The sequence below is a fragment of the Amphiura filiformis genome, chromosome 18 (assembly GCF_039555335.1).
Source record: "Amphiura filiformis chromosome 18, Afil_fr2py, whole genome shotgun sequence".
NCBI lineage: Eukaryota > Metazoa > Echinodermata > Ophiuroidea > Amphilepidida > Amphiuridae > Amphiura > Amphiura filiformis.
The window spans coordinates 11,600,443-11,618,125 of record NC_092645.1 but is presented as its reverse complement, the minus strand read 5'-3'; the positions used below and the strand labels follow the sequence as shown (position 1 = coordinate 11,618,125).

The window sequence follows — 17,683 nt, the reverse complement described above, 5'->3', positions numbered from 1 at the left end:
CACCTTTTGGCGGTACCACAGGGCCATATGCTCCCAAAACTCTTGCCCCCCCCCCGTTCACCCCAGTAAAAACACAAAATGACGAAAATGTCCACTTTTTGCTTTTACGCAAAATTTGCCACCCCAATTCACTTTGACCCTCCCTCCCCCACCCGCCACTACGTAACTTTCCTGCCGTCCTTTTTTCCTTCTATCTTTCCGGTCTCGCCTCGGCCTCCCTGCCCCAGGCAGTACAGGGTAAAAGTTTTACAAGTAAATTCTCCCAACTACAACCTTATCAATATTTATAAGCCGATCGTTATTTGGCCAATCAGGTGTATCCAATTCTTACGAGAGTCGTGGCCTCGACAAAACTCATTCATCAATCAAAACATCGATAATCGATTAGTGTGTGAACCACTTGCTAATGGAGTTTAGTCAGTGGTAGTTCACGAAATTTAGCTAGAAAATGAGTACTTTCTATGAGCAGTTTGAGCCTGTAAATATAATCAGAAGATGATATGACATGGTAAGCTTGAAGATAAGAATAATCTACTAATTCAGATGGTTTGAATTTAATGTAGACGTAGTTTAAGAGCATTTTGCAACGTTAGTAAAGTTTATTACAAAATAAAAAATTTCGCATGCTCCGGAATCAGGCGTGTGGCGTCCATCGCAACGTGGTAGCTACGCTGGAATTGCTGGGGAGCTGCGGGTCAGTGCACCCGCTCGATGTTCAGCGATTTTTATTAACATTTCAGTGGTATGGTTGGCCATGGGTCAGTAATGTATAAATGTTTCGACACGAATTGTATTTATGAATCTTGAATGAAAGAATATGCCCGGGGAATTAGTAAAAAACAACAACTAAAATTAAATTAATTTTATGCTAGATCATAGATGCATTGCCAATACCATACTCCAGATCTGAGACTATAATAGTCTCAGCTCCAGATCATAGGCCTACTTGGTTGTTGTTCATCCAAAATACTCGGATGATAGTTTTAACTGGTGTGCAAGCTTATTTACTTTTAAGCTAATGTTTTAGGGGCTATCATTTTCTTCGGAAGGGGGATGGGTCCCAAATATAGGCCCGGGAATATAGGCCTATGGGCGGGTAGCTCGTTCACGTAGCGGTTTCGTTGTCCCACTGGCCTACGTTAAACGTAGATTGCCTGGCGATCGGAGTGTTATCGTCAGAGCACCTCGGACTAATGGGCGGGGGGAGGGTCATACATTTTTGAAAAGAAAAATGGGGAGGAGGGGAGGGGGGAAGGGCATAAAAATTTTGATGACCAAAATGTCACAAGATGACCACAGACAGCTAGTGATAGTGTTTATTTTATTTAAAAAAACCGATTTCAATACAATTTTAGCCTGCTTTAGGGGGTAAGATTTATTGGTGGTGGAGGTCAATTTTTGTTGCCGAAATAGGGGGGTCGCAATTTTATTAACGCCAACTTTTTGTATATTTGGGACACCCTTCCGAAGAAAATGATAGCCCCTTTAATAGCTTAGCTGATCGATGCAGCGCGGGTGGGGGGGGAATTTCAACAGGCAAACCAACTTTCCACTTGTTTGCATTGATCAATATCATGTTCATGTGTGGTATCCAGGATGTATCGCTCATTCTACAAAATCCGGTGCCAATAGCCTTTTTTGCATTCTTTGGTCCACAAACACTTTGTCGAGCATTTAGGGTTTTTTTTATGTTATGATTTTGGTCACCGAGATCTACACAGACATGTATAGTCGTCCATACTTTTAATGCTTTCTTCAGCCTGATTAACCCTTGCAAAGGCTCAAAAATCGCTAAAAATGCGTTTCCACTACTCAAGTGTCACAACTGACCCTGAATATTTTCTTTGAATAAATGTGATTTCTTTACATATTTGTTGTTTTTTAATTAGATAACGCACCATCATATTGTTTATCAACATTATTTTTTAGCGATTAAATCGTCTTTGTGTAATTCTAAAATAAATTGCACTTTCCACCAAAACGCTGTGAGCTACGTTACCCCTTTTTAACACACGTTATTGGAAAGAAGTAAAACAGAGGTATCAATGTAATTTGCGGTTTTTGGAAGGAAACACTCGTAGGTTTTTAAAAATTGCAGTAAAAATTGTGATGCTGTAGCATGTTAAGCTTGGTGAGCTACGTTAATTACCAGGATTCTATAGTATGCACTTGTATTACATGTACTTCCTAATAATATGTGAAAGTACCTGGTCGAACCCCATTTATATCGATCTTTAGTTTGCTTTTTATGACCTTGGATTGAGTAAAACCAGCCCATTTTGTAGTCGGTAACGTAGCTCACATTACATTGAGTTTTAGTGTTAAAAAACATCATGACTTCCTGAAAGAAAAATATGCAAGTGGTGTTAGCAATTTTTTACATCTGAAAGTAGTGATACACTTACTCTTAAAAAACACAAAAAGCAGGTCTTTTTGAACAACTTTTATTTTTTAAATTTTTATAGTGGATTATAGTGATTTCAAACATTTGAGGACTTGTTCTCAAGTTGTAGTGCTATAGGGTGTCTCTAGTGTAAACTAAACTGTCTTCATTTTAATATTGACAATAATTGAAAACCAGTTTGACCTATCCATATATTCATCATACATTGCTTAATCACAGCGATACATATATAGGCCCACACAGCAGCACTTCTTGGAACTCCATTCGGTCGGACCAGGAAGTTTCAAATATCGGAACTGGGGGGGGGGGCAAATTTTTGTCCCCATTTGTCAATTTTTCATCCCATTCATATAATTAATGGCATTTCACTCTTTGCCATCCCCATTTTTTTGGGGGGGGGGGCAATTTTCCCTGACTCCCTCTGGCTACACCACTGGTAGGTTAGTAGATAGTTTAAAGGAGTATTTCGTGATCCTAGCATCCTCTTTTTATGACATTTTTTCAGTAGATATCCACAAAAAATTTCAGTTGATTCTGATTTTGCGTTTGCGAGTTATGCATGATTATGTGTATTACGCTGCTCCATAGTCAATGTGATGTAATTTCAAATTTCACAATATCTTTGCTTAACGAATTTTTTTGTATTATACATTATGTAGCCAGAGGTTTCCAGTGATATAAAAATCTCAACTTTTTTGAGAAAAGTGGGGGATGATGCTGTGGATCACAAAATGCTCTTTAATACCATAGCTGTGTAGTCTGGGGGGGGCACTTACATTATGTGATGGACACCATGCTCAGGTATGGACTCTTGAAACACACCCTAAACGAGTATTACTCAGCGCGTGCAAAACATACCCTAAACAAGTATTTTGCCATTTTTTTAACACTAAGAAAGTAAAAATTCATGTTCAGGTTCTGACTAATATTAGTAGTTTGATGTTTCTTAATGTTTTCTTTACCCTACGAAAATCTGATTGAGGCCAAACAGCCTATTTCACCCTTTTTATTTTGCCATTAAACTTTGGTACCCTAATTAGCTAAGCAAGTATTATGCTTGGAAAAGTATACCATTTGTCCTGATTTTTGGCATTTTTGACACCCTAAACAGGTACAGTGCTGTACTTGCCCAATGCTGAATAGTGAAAAACAACCCTTGTTACTTGTTTTTATACCCGAGCATGGTGTCCACCTTGAAATACAAGTGCCCTCCCCGGTGTTTAGTCCATAACAACTGGCCTTTTTTGCCCATTTTTACTACTAATTGCATCCAATCTTAGCCCCCTTGAAAGTAGCTTGTGCCCCCTCTGGAATATAAATCCTGACTACGTCCAGGGCAGCGAAAAATAATTTCCTTTCTGGGAACGTGAACTGTTGTTTGAAATATTTTCTGCGAGCGTGGAGCCGGAGTGTACGATAGTCTGGCCTGGAGGTCATATTGACGCAGCAGCGTTAGAGACTTACAGTGAATCGAGTCATACGCAATTAAAATCAACACACGGTATCTGTTTTACTTTGTTTACATGTTCATTCTTGTCACTGGCGTTTAGTTTTATTTATCAGGTATCGTCCAAGTTCGCAGAAAATATTTCACGAGTGGTAGTGTTCACAGAAATTATTTTTCCCGTCTTGATTTTTTTCTGCTACTCCTGATTTTTTTTCTGGGAACGCCACCACAATACCGGGGATTTCGTAGCCCTGACTACGTCACTCATGGACAGTATACTTTGTGTCTAGTAGACTTCCAGCCCCCTGGAAATCTAATGGTGCATCCCTTTTATATGTTATAAATATTTGTCTTTTGAAAACGATTTTTCAGATCCAGTGACATTCATTTGAACACCAATCAGAAAATGTAAATCATGTGATCAACGGAATATCACTTCAAGAAAAGAATAAGTCTGTCGGAGCTATATAGTACTGTACAACCTTCACCATTCACCACACATGCTTGCCAGGGAAAGTAAAAACCAACACATGATGCACAGAAGAACTTTAAACATCAGCCAGATGGCTTCGTCGGAAGAAAAAGCTGTCACATCCAAACACAGATGGAAGAGCAGACTGTTACACCAACAGAGTTGCAGAGTCATATCATCAAACTTTACACCAAACCTATGCATGTTTGTTCTTGTTGTCACAATTTCTTTTTTATTCCATGAGTCATCAGCACAGTTTGTGGATAAGGATAATCAGTGTGAAACAGTGAACTCTATGGGAGAAAGAGAGTACAGCGCCTGTATTGGAAGTCCAGAGAAGCTGGCTCTTCTTGGACTTAGTGCAACTGTGTACCCACCGAACGCCACATGTGGAGGCGATCCAGATTTAAATCATAATTTATATTGTACTTTGGTAAGTACCAGTAATTGCTAACTTTTAAACCCCCTGAGTACTACGTGCTGATCTAACATTGCCTCTTTTTTGTGTGATGAAATTATTCTAACAATGTTGCTGATTGGTATTTGGTACAATTGATAATGCAAACTCTTTTTAGACCAATAGTATTTATTGCAAGGAGCATTTCAATTTCTTTGTATTTTCAGGGTGTAGCTATTACATGTGCAAAGTGTGATGAGAATGACCCTGCGCTAGCCCACCCACCTGAAAACATTCTTGATAATGGAGACAATGGTGCTAATACATGGTGGCAATCATCTTCATGGTATGACTACCCAACGCCCCTACACGTCAATGTTACAATCGCATTTGAACATTCATATCAGGTGTCCGATGAAATCAAAATTGAGTTTAAGTATGGGCGCCCTCAGCTTATGATTCTGGAAAAGAGTAACGATTACGGCGAAACGTGGGAGGTGTATCAGTATTATGCCGCTGATGAGTTGGGCTGCGCGGAGCGTGATGCAGATGAAGAAGGGTGCGATGGAACAGTTGTTTCGGGATGCGAGCGACAGTTTGGCATGCCAGTGACAGAAGATACGGCATTGTCATTGCCGACTGATGTGATTTGTACCAATCAATATAGCAGTTCAGTACGTGTTTCGGATGTGGATGTAACGTTTCGTATTAGTGATAGGATTATGCTGTTAACACCGGGTAGAATTGATGTAGCTCAGCTGGCTAGGGAATTTGAAACAAACACAGAACTGCAGTCGTTTCTAACTGTGACAGATTTGCGCTTTCAATTACTAATGCCAGCGACGGATGGGCTGCACATCAGTGCGCATGACGATTATCTCGGCTTGGGCAAATACTTTTATGCTATTTCAAATGTGGAGACCTTTGTCACGTAAGTATGTGCGAAACCTGCCATACCCCTGTGGAATATTTAAAAGGTAATTTTTCCACATCTAGGAGTAATGTTTTTGAAGCGGAATTGGCTAGGGTTAATTATTTTGAAATACATACTCCAACTGTATTATGGCCTTACCTATATCTTACACAACTGGAGTGAGTATTTCAAATGGAAGGGACCCAATTGTCTTTAAGAAAAAGGGGTACAGCTTGCACCATAAATTGCAGTGTTTTGGAACCTTTGAGACAAATGTAGCATTGAGGTTAAGGTGGTACTACACCCCTGGCCAATTTTGTGCCTATTTTTGCATTTTTCTCAAAAATTATAGCACATTGGTGACAAGTAAGATATGTATATTATAGGGGCAAGGACGACAACTACTGTAGTGAGAATTCAGCAACTCAAAGCAAGTATTTATTGATTTATTGATCAAATATTGGTTTTCCTCATTTTTACTGTAACTCCACAACTGTTGGCTGTGCTGAAATAAAATTTCCAGTGCAGTAGTTGTAGTCCTTGCCCCTATAATATACATACCTTACTTGTCCCCAATGCGCTATAATTGTTGAGAAAAATGCAAAAATAGGCACAAAATTGGGCAGGGGTGTAGTACCACCTTAAAAGTTTTGAACTTTTGAATTTGTGTTTTCCCAATTAACAGTTGTTATGAAGGGTTTTAGAGAAAAAAAAAAAAGACTGATTTACTTGCTTCTAATAGGGCGGATTATGGGGGTAAAAATAGAGTAAATACTTGCTAAGGGTAGAAAATTACACTTATTGTACTTGTTTTATAAAAGGGGTGCATTTTCAGACTTGGCAAATTCTTATTGAGGGTGCTTTTTGAGATTTCATGGTCACATGATAGTATCATGATACCTTGATTTGTAGTACATTTGTAACCACTGATGTTCTATATCCTGGGATACATACAATGTATGTAATGTGATCAAGCAAAATCAGTCAGAAGTTGGAAATTATTGATTTTGAAATATAGTCAAATAAAGGAAATAATTTCTCCTCTTTTCTATTGTTTTGGAAACCCTTCAACTGCTCCTAATTATGGAACAATTTTTCCGATTTCAATGGGGTTGCTTTATACATCAAAGTAGAAAACTGAAAACTTCAGGCTGATTTTGCTTGATCACACCACATATACGTTTTTATATCTCATATCAAAACCGATGGAGCAATACAACTCAACTTTTGGAAACATTATATTAATGGTAGGCCTCAATGTAAGATACATTTTGTAGGAAACAGAACATGCAAAAGTTGGACCACTCTGCTTTATCATGTTTCTTTTAATCTTATCTGCTGCGTTTGTTATCTCCATGGGAAATATTGTTTGTCAAGTATCCACGGCAACGAGACGATATGTGAATGCTACCATAATACACAGGGCAAGAATTGTGAGGAGTGCCTACCAATGTACAACAATAAACCCTGGCGAGCTGGATCTAACCTACCTTATGGTAATGGTACTGCTAATGCTTGTGAAAGTAAGTTGAGTTAGGTTTAATAGTTTCAACTTTTCTTTATTTAGTATTTGTTTAGTTTAGGGCTCATATTGAAATACCCTACCACGTTTTCACACAGAAAGAAGGCAGGATTCCCCTCACTAAGCGTGCGCCTCAGGAAAGCTCGGTCATAAAACGGATGGATTATATGCATCAGTGATACACCCTGCCTTTTGAAGTGGTCCATGACAAATGGGAAGATTTACTCCGCCCACTACAAACATAACGGTCTGGTGACAAGGATTATAATTTAAGTTTATCAAAGACCGGCAATTTTATTGATTGTTGAACTAATCGGCTCATCGCACAACCCAGGAAAGCGCGCTCCTATTTAAGTGGCTAATTGCAGTGTTATAATCACACAGGATTTTAACAAAAGAAGGCTAGCACCGTATCTGCAGGATGGCGCACACCTTCCTGTGTAAGGGAATTTCAATATGAGCCCTTAGTTTAGTTTAGTGCTTTTAAAGTTTAGCTTAGTTAAGGGCAGAGTAATGGGAGAGAACACAGACCTTTTCGAGCATCATCATTTTTGAATTGTATGTCCAAAGTATATAAAACTATACATTTTTGGAAAGGAATTGAGTCAAGGAATCCCATGGTGACGTCAGATTTGTTCAAAAATCTCGAGTTTTTGAAAAAATCACAAAAATGCACTTTTTTACCCCAATTTTTTTGTGACAACTTAAAACAAAAATCCGTTCGGAGTAAAAAAAAAATGAGTTTTTCATGGAGAAGAGACATGAACTTAGGGAAAGTTTTTTATTTTTTTGAAATTGCCTTATTTTTCAAATATTGCAAAAAACATGTGAAAAAAGCAATTTTGTCACTCTATTAAGCTAAATATTGCACATAATGGTGTATATTTTTGTTCAAAACAAATATTTTGAAAAAATGAGAAAACCTTCCCTAGACTTTGATGTGCTCTAAACGATAGTGCAAAAGGTTTACCTTTTGCTTGCATATTTTTCTAGTTATCTTGTCACAAAAATCGTACAATATTGTTAAAAAATTTGTTTGTTTGTTTATAGAATGTGACTGTGGGGACCATGCGTCAAGTTGCGTATACAACGATACGTTGGGTTACGGTGTGTGCACTGACTGTCAAGATAATACAGCAGGGAACCTATGCGAGATTTGCATCGATGGCTACTATCGCAATGAGACCGCAGCAATTAGTGATGTAGATGTTTGTATTGGTGAGTATAAAATCACTGAGAAAAGTTTCTCCCCAAGAAAAGGAAAATGTGTCAACCAGATGCGTCTTTTGATCAAACCATGGTTTTTTTTCCTATATCAGTGGCGTACGCAGCACATGTTGTTCAGTCCCCGAATGGAGTCTGATTAGGAGCAAAATTTTGCAAAAATGTTTTTAACGTTGTTCCCCCGAATGACCAACAAAAGTGGGGGCCATGGCCCCCCTGCACCACCCCCTCCCCTTTGCGCACTACACTTCCTACACTGGAAGTTTTAGAAGGTAATTTCATTAAGATATTTGATGGAATTAAGTTGTACAGCATCCATGGGCAGGAAAAACCTCAGATGTGTCTTTGGCCCCTGAACATGTTTAAAGCAAAACCTCCTATGTAACCTATTTGCAGTTTTGTTTTAAGCATCTTCAAAAAGCTTTTAACCTGCAATCTCACCTGCATAGAAATCAGGTCACATGGTTTGGTTACACCCGATACCACCAAAAGGATTTCCAATATCTTCTCCTTTGTCAAAGCCAAAAAACCACCCAGGTCAATCAAAAATGACCTAAGCAAACTTAATTGCAATCCTCTCCAGTTACACTATCTGGAATGCCCGTCATGAACCGACATGGGGCTCATGTGGTCAACCTCATCTCAAGCTTAGTGTTTTACCATTCATTTGTCTCTTGCATTATTGTATTTATTGCCTTGTTATGCATAGGCCTATGTTTTTTTTTTTTTTAATTCACTGTCTTGCGTGCAGCCCTGCACCGTATTCAGGTCTGCTTTGCCTGCTTGTATGTATTTTGCTTGCTATATAACACAGGGTCAAAGACACATAGGAGCTCAATAGAATCTGCCATGATCTGATGGGTTGTTATTTTCTTTGGAAAGAGGGGAGGGGGTCATGAATACACCTGACGTGACCAGAGGGTCACCAGAATAAATTTGTTTATGTCCGTTGCCATAACTATCTCTGTTTTCTTTCTTTGTTTATATATTTCTGTTTTCTCTCCTTTTCTTTTTTTCCCCCCTTTTTCCATGCAGTTTAGTCCCATGTTTTACCAGCTTTCTTTACACACACACAGATTTACCGATGATGCAAATATGTGTGCATTAACAAGCGCGTCCACAGCCAAAACTGGGTTTGCCGTTCAAAACCTGTACGGTACGGGCATGTATTAGGGCATGGGTGCTCATTGGGTCTAATATGGAACATGGTTTTTAAAAATGCAAGGTTTCCATAATCACAATAATACTTCTCCTGAAATTCTCATTAAAAAACAACTTGCAGTCTGTTTCATATGTTGAGATAATTGGTCTGACATTTACTGAACTGTCAGCTTTTGTTCATTTCATGGCCATTCAGTTCATGTTTTATTTTCTTTATACACGATATATTTCTGTACAACATGTTATACTTAGTTACCAATTATGTCAGTACATTGTGTAAATTGCTTTGGTTTTCATAGTTCTTGAATTATGTAACTTAAGCATGGTATTCATTATGTAGTTCAGACCAGATCCAGAGCAAATAGACAAACTTCCCTGTGCTAGCTTTGTATGAGGTTTCTCACATATTCATGGAGGCTGATTGTTTTATCAAAAGACACAGCATTGCATGACTTGATGGGTTAGTGTAGTGGTCTTCTCACTCGCTTCTCACCATTGCAGCCCGGTTCAATTCCCTGCGCTGCCACAGATGAGTTTGGTTGCCAATCCGTCCCTGTCCTCGCAGGTTTTTCTCGGTGCTCGGTTTTCCTCCTGCGGCTAAAATCGGACCTTTTCCCATATCCCTGTCCTGTCATATTCAGTTGGAATGGCATCCCTTTAATTTAGTAGGCTCTGAGCACTCTATTGGGCTTTGCCTGACTTTGGTCGAATGTTATAATATAAAAATAAATATAAAAGATATGGCATGTTATTTGGAAAATACACCGTAACAGGTGCAGAGTGCATGTAGCAGTAGTTGTCTTGTGCATTTCATGGAACATACAGTATATGGCCTTCATTAACAGATAATAATGGACTTTGCTTGTTTGTGCTTGATCTGTTTCTCTGTAATCTATGGGTCAGATTTAATAAGACATTTTAGATTTTTTTCCAGAAAATTATATGATTAGCACAATTTTAGATCAAAAAGATCACTAATGACAGCACATGTGCATTCTTTGCAAATTAGCATATATTTTCATGGAAATTGCCTAAAAATATACATAGCATTGATAAATACAATACGAACAACAGAAGAGGAAATTATAAAAGCAAGGGCAAGGCTGGCATCAGTTTGGGCAACTGATCCTTATATTTGCTGCTGCACATATGATTCTGTGTGATTCTTAAAGTCCCATTCAGTGATTCCAGTGAAAAGTATAAAAACAATTTAAATTGTTTATAAATTGCTTAAAAGTGAAGAATAAGTCATTCAAATTGTCATTTGATAGTTTTGAAATGCAAAATTTGGTAAAAATCAAAGAAAACAGCAGTATTGATGAAATTGAAACCCCATTCAAATACATGTAGTTAATATACTGTCAGTATATAAATTACAGATTCAGGTAAAATGACTTATTTTGCCTTGAATACACAGCTATCGGCTGAACCACTAGCAGGCTATAGTATTACAGCACATATTATGACAAAGGTACCAAAATCTGAATTTTGATGATTTTTACGATCGTCCGGATGAGCAAATTACTGATTGGGCCTTTAAGGGCTTTTTTATATTTACTCTTCAAAATATTTTGATATAAAGATATTCTTTTTGTGTAGAAACTTGTTGTTTTGTACAAAATATACATCAATATCCAAGCGGTACAATGTAGATGGATGGGTGTCCAAATGAGAAACATAATGTATTTTTGAAATGAAAAATTTGGCAAAAACATTTAAAATTATAATATTGACATAATTGAAGCCCATTCAAATACATGCAGCTGTAATTTCTCTACTGAAATAAAGAAATTAAATTTTCATATAAAATGTCCTATTTTGTCTTTAAATAACCACTTTCGGCTTAACCACAAGCAGGTTATGTTCGCACAGATGCTACTAACAAAAAGATGCAAAGGGCCGAGTTATGATGATTTTTACAATTTTTGGAATGAGCAAATCACTTAATAAACCTAAAAGGGCCTTTACCTTGCATTTCAAATTATACAGCATACATGCAACATGTGCATAATTATTGTACATATACACGTACAAATTACATGCACCTGTTAATTGTGTTCGTTGGTTTGAAAATGGAAATTATTTATTTGCATTTTAACATGTTTAATGGGTGTTCAAAATCTGTAGATTATATCATTTTAAATAAAGATCCATTATTTTACACCCATAAAATGAATGATGCTGAAATGATACTGGCTGTGCACTCTCAGATCCAAAATTCATAACCAAAAGGAATGCTGAGATATCATGTGGGTTGTGTTCTGAAATTTTGAAGTGGAAAAATTAGCCAAATTTAGAAATGCTAGGATGTGTTTTTAATTTCAATTTGACTTTTGTCAGTCCCATGGTTTACCATGGGGGAGGGGGGAACTCAAGTTTGGTTTAGGTTGGGTGTGCTGCTGATAATTTGAAAGTGGACACATCTATATTTTCCAAGAAATTTTGACTCATTGTTATACCAAATGTCAAAAGATGCAAATTACCAACTTTAGTGCAAGTTTTCCCAAAATCATGCTTTGGCAAATGTGAAAAATATTGAAAAAATTGCCCATTTATACCAAAAATGCCTATCCATATGCCTAGAAAAAGGGATCATTGATACCAAATGGCTGAAAATGCTTAGTTCTTCATGGTCATTTGTACTGGGTAGCAAGCATACATATTATAATAGTTTCATTTGGAAATTTCATCATCAAGATGCAACAAATATTACAGGCATTAGAATTGTCCTGCCCAAGCAGGAATTCCTGCATTTTTGTTGTCCAAATTTATTTTTAAGCCCGTTTTGGAGAATTTTTGCCACATTTTACACACTTTTTCCTGCTTTTTCAGAATTTTCCCTTTTTGTCATGGAAATCTATTCTCATGCCTGATATTAAATAAAATTATATGTCGAATCCAAATAATCTGCTTTTTAACATGATGGGTATATGACACGGTTTCAGATTTGAAGCAGGTTTGACTGCCAAAAATGGCAAAATATAAAGTTTCAAAAAATATTGTTTTAAATATGTTTTCTAGACTGAAATTTTGTGCAGACATGAACATATGATTTTGTTGGGCGGGCATTTGGAAACTAATGATTCATTGCTATTAGCCTATTAAACTTTTTAATCCTTTTTCAAAAGAAAATGTGCATATAAAATAATACAAATTTTGGCAGACATGAACATATGATATGGTTGGGCGGGCATTTGGAAACTAATGATTCATTGCTATTAGCCTAAAATAATAATTCATATGTTTGTAATCTGCACTAATTAATGAACATTTTGATACCAAAATTAACATTACCATGCAGCATTTCTATCAGAAGTAATGAATGATTGAATATCATTTAAAAAAAAGTGCAGTGATAAGTTTGGTAACTTGTTAAGGGTATTTAAAGTTTGTAATTGGTTATTAAGAAATCAATGGAAAGAATACAAATAAGCTCAATATTGTCCTTAACACATTTGTGAAACTTAGTCTTGTACAGTACACCTGTAGGCTGTTTTATGTGTATTATCAACATTCGAAATTTTGGTTGTCCGTTCGCCCGGGACAACTAAAAAAGTCGACGGACAACCAAAAATGCCGAAATCTGTAGCCAAAAGTCACCTTTGTAGGCCTACGGACAACCAAAAACTTAGACGGACAACCAGAAGTTGTAATCTGGTTGTCCGTGGGACAACCATTTATTTTTCCTTAATTCGAACACTGTGTATAATGTATCCAAGTCTACAAGTTCATCCATACAGCCTTTTTATTTTAATTTGATCTATTTTGTACTCATATTAAAATCATATTTGTTGCAATGTATTTATATAGTGGGGATGGGTCACATAATACTTGTATTTGAAAATGAATGAGAACAATAGAAATTAATAATAAGATATGAAACATGTAATAATTGGATGTTGACAATGAAATGATCTATGTATATAGCTCATTATTTTTTTCCCAAAATATTTAAATCACTAGTTAGCACAGATGAAAACCATTAGGCTAATGTTAATTGGTTCTAGAATTAAACAATGAATTAAAAAGCATATGACATACATATATTGCCATGACAACAATGAGCATCTTGTTTCATAACATATAACTTGGCTCCAGTGGGTAAAATGATCATTATTGACATAAATTTTGGATTACTTGAGTATGCTGTCATATTTTCTGTAGGCCTACTTATACCTTTAGACTTGATGAGTTTTCAATATAGTAAATCTTAAAACCAAATGTTCATAGGGCACGGTGGCGCTGATTTGCACCAATGATTGTGAGTTTGAGCCCTGGTGGTGCCACCTTGCTGTGCTCTTGGGAACTTGTCCAGCGTGTTTGGGGCAGATCAATATACCTGTACCAATAGCATTATACACTTATACAGCCCTTTTTAAACGGGTCCGCACCCCAGTATCAAAGAAAGAGAAGAGAAAATGGAGAAAAAGAGACAAGAAACCCCTGTGTGCATGTTCATATTTGACCATTTCAGCTTTTAAAAAAAAATCAAATTTAGGCACGCTTCGTGCAAATTATGTTCCAATTTAAACATTAAACAAGATTTGACCATTATAAGCTCATCTAAGATCATTTCTTAGCTTGCCAAGAAATTTGCGCCCCCGGTTGCTGGATTTCTGTATACCTGCCTGTGTGCAAGTAACTGCATCTCATCACGCTCATGGAGGCAGCAGCCTTTCTGTTTTCAAGGGTTTTTTAATGTTCAGAAAGAAAGAAAGAAAAACAAAGAAAATGTGGTCTGAAAAATGCAATGAAAAAGCCATTTCCTGACCATCAAAACACATTTCAGACAAAAGTCACTTATATGCTAATTAAGGGGGAATAATACCCTGATTTTCATCAGTACCCCTCTTCTTTTTTTTCTTGCAAATTTATAAAGTACATAAATATGTTCATCACCTCATGTCATGAACTTATAAAATATATCTACATACAAAGTGTTTTTAAACCATTTTAGTAAGTCATTTTAGCCCTATATATTTTTTGTTTACTGTATCCTAGTAACTGAGATGTGTGTTTCATAACAAACCATAATGTATTCTATTGAACATGTCCAAGTAGTGAATAGAATACATTAAATCCTTTGTTATACTATCTATAGAAATGTACTCACTGATTATAACACTGAATAAATTAAATACGCCTAATCTCTTCCACATAGACAATTTAATACTACACCATGTACATCTTCTATAATGTGTTGTTAGGAAAAGAGATTAAAAAAGGCTATAAGGTCATCAAAGGTCAGGTTATAGGTCAATTGGTTCAGGTCAAATTCAGGCATCAATTTTGAATACATGTGATAGTCTGTGATATCATACATGTCATATGAGGCATCAATTTTGATATTTTGTCTGTTACTGGATATATAATGGAAATGTGTGAGGTGGATATGCTAAAATACCTTGGGATGTAAATGGTGAGTACAATTTAGATTGCCTAGTTGAGATGGATTGGGCAAATAAATATAAAATAGTTACCAAAATCACAAAAATGAAGCTTACGGAAAACTACCTAATATGGTGGTATAGGTGACAAAAAATACAATCTTTTTCAACATTGCTGTAGTGTGGTTGTGGTAACCTGTTACCTATGGCTTAATTAAGTTTCAGTGAAATAGTGTCGCAAGTTCAAAATACAAAATATAGCTCAACATTGAAAATAGAAGCATTTTAACCGGTTCGTTTTTTTGATAGTTGTGGAGCACCAAGTTCATGAAGTCATAAAAGAAATCAGGGACCACTTATTTCCCATTTTACATATCAACATTATTTCCCTAATGTGTTAGCAACACATATCCAAAATTTTAACGAAATCCGTTGATAGTAAGCTTTCCAAAATGAAGTGAATTTAAAACATCAGTGATGTACCACTTTTTGGCTTATACCATTAGAAGTATGTACGCGTCATTGATACTGATGCCACCAATTGAACGAGAAGATTTGCCCCTTCATTTTGCATACCACTTTGTCCAATTTCTTTTTCTCATTTCTTCACAAAATGCAAAAAAATGCAAAAAAAATGCAATGGGTGTAGTACCCCTTAAGGTAACTTCCCTTCTTTTTTCTCCATTTTTTAATTTATTATTATTGTTTAGAGAGGACGGAGGATCTAGATAACACCACATCCAGAAATAGAATGTGTTATCAATAAAAATACCGGTACATTTTTTTCTTCGTTTTGGTTGTGACGTATAAATAACGACATACGTACGTTCAGCTTTTTCTGCATCATTGCCTCTGTGGTTGAATGAAATCCAAATTGCCAGCTGTATATAAACTTAAACACAACAAAGTCAATGTGAATATAAATTTGAAATACAGATTGAAAAGTAATCCTTCAATACCTCCCAGTCAGAACTCTTGCCCCCTGTTGCCCCCAGTAAAAACCCCAAATTAAGAAAATTTGCATATTTTGCTGCAATTTTGCGTAAAATTTGGTGATTTTGGTGAAATTCACTTTGCCCCCTCAATGCCCCCCCCCCCCCTGAAAAAAAAATCCTGCCACTGATCACTACTAGCCCTATATAGATACCAAAGCTCAAATGTAATGCACATTGCTGCAAATTGGGCTATTGGGGAGGGGGGAATTGGGAAAATTGTGAAAAAGTGACCCATCCATATACCAAAATTGGCCTAGAAAAAGTGGTCATTGATATACCAGGGAAGTGCCACTAGGAATGGCCGAATATGAGACCCATGTTTGCACCACATCCCTGTATGGTCATTTGTACCAGGGAAGTTCCCTGTTTGTACAAAGTACTCCCCCCTGGCCATCACTCTTGATTTCTGCATACATGTGCAAATGGTTTCTCGCAACAGCACAATTAGCTTGTTGTTCTGTAAATAACAATGGTAATTATTCTCTTCCAATAACTTACCAATGGTGTGTACTTTACACAAATTCCTCAAAAGGTTAGGCACATACATGTATACATGTGCAATAGTAAATAGTAGGTATTTTAAAGTTGGACAGTCTGATATTATACAAATATTAACAGTCTATGAGTGTGATGGTCGAAACTGAGACGTGCATACATTCTGATGTGTCCCTGAATATAAAATTAAGAGAATAAACAATAGGATTTGTCTTTTGCCTATCCAATATCATGTCATGGATGGGCTGGCCAATGTTTAGTATACCAGCGTAGCCGGTATCCACTATGATAAAAATATTTCCTAGGCCATCCATTGTGACATGATATAGGCAAAGACAAAATCCTATCTTTTGCTCTCTACTCATTCTTATTCAGTTTAAGCATAATTTTTGTTAGTAAAACTACTTTTTTCCTTTAAAAAAATAAAGTTAATTTTGCGAGAACATCCCCGTTGTTTTTTAAACAACCCGTCATGAACATCTAAGCGGCTGAACTGCATTCTTGGTTTGCGCACCTGTATTACGTGAATGCATGACTTTGAGATCATGGAGGATCAACAAATGTGCTGCTGTATTGAGTTAAATTGCTCCAGCATTGTACATATTAGATTCATATACTATACGCTGGCGAAGTTACGTAATTAATCGGATTAACTACCATAGCAATAGGTGAAAACAATTTTGAACATATCGCGCTGCACTACAATCAGGTTGAACTAATCACCTGTGTATGTGTGCAATCATAGATTGAACACAATACTGGCCTTTTCAAAGATACTAATCTTACAGGTGCAAGTGATCTGCATGATATGGTTCAATGCAGAGGTACCGCATGAAAGTATCAGTGCAGCGCGGTATATTCAAAATTGTTTTCACCTATTGCTATGGTAGTTAATCCGATTATTACGTAATTTCGCCAGCGATAGCAGCCAATCAAAAAGGTGGTTAGGAAAACATACATGGAGGGTATTGGTATAGGGTATTTGTGCATTGTAAGATTATAGGCATAGTACTATAGTCTATATATCTACATCGAGTCACAGGCACTAGCTTTGAAGTTCAGCGTGTGCTGCGTTGGCTTAGCATGGTTTCTTGTGTGTACATATGCGGCACGTTGATCGTGTGTGTAAAAGTATGTACATGCACCAAGTAACGCTAAGCTAATGCAGAACATGCTGAACTTAAAAGCTATTGCCGGTGACTCAAGGTGCAGTGATTTCAAATGTGTTTGTGTCATGTAGGATTGATTCAATTTTCTTATGGGTTG

At 36.7% G+C, this 17,683-nt stretch overlaps 1 protein-coding gene across 1 annotated transcript in view; it reads left to right on the top strand.

The window, feature by feature from the left end:
• Positions 1-366: 366 nt before the first annotated feature.
• Positions 367-17,683, top strand: part of LOC140139844 (laminin subunit alpha-1-like) — a 60,191-nt gene continuing 42,874 nt past the window's right edge. Inside the window, exons 1-5 of the mRNA XM_072161597.1 lie at positions 367-508; positions 4,224-4,756; positions 4,948-5,644; positions 6,965-7,156; positions 8,206-8,373. Coding sequence (XP_072017698.1) covers positions 4,352-4,756; positions 4,948-5,644; positions 6,965-7,156; positions 8,206-8,373 — 1,462 coding nt within the window. The 5' untranslated portion in view covers positions 367-508; positions 4,224-4,351. The remainder of the gene's footprint in view (positions 509-4,223; positions 4,757-4,947; positions 5,645-6,964; positions 7,157-8,205; positions 8,374-17,683) is intronic.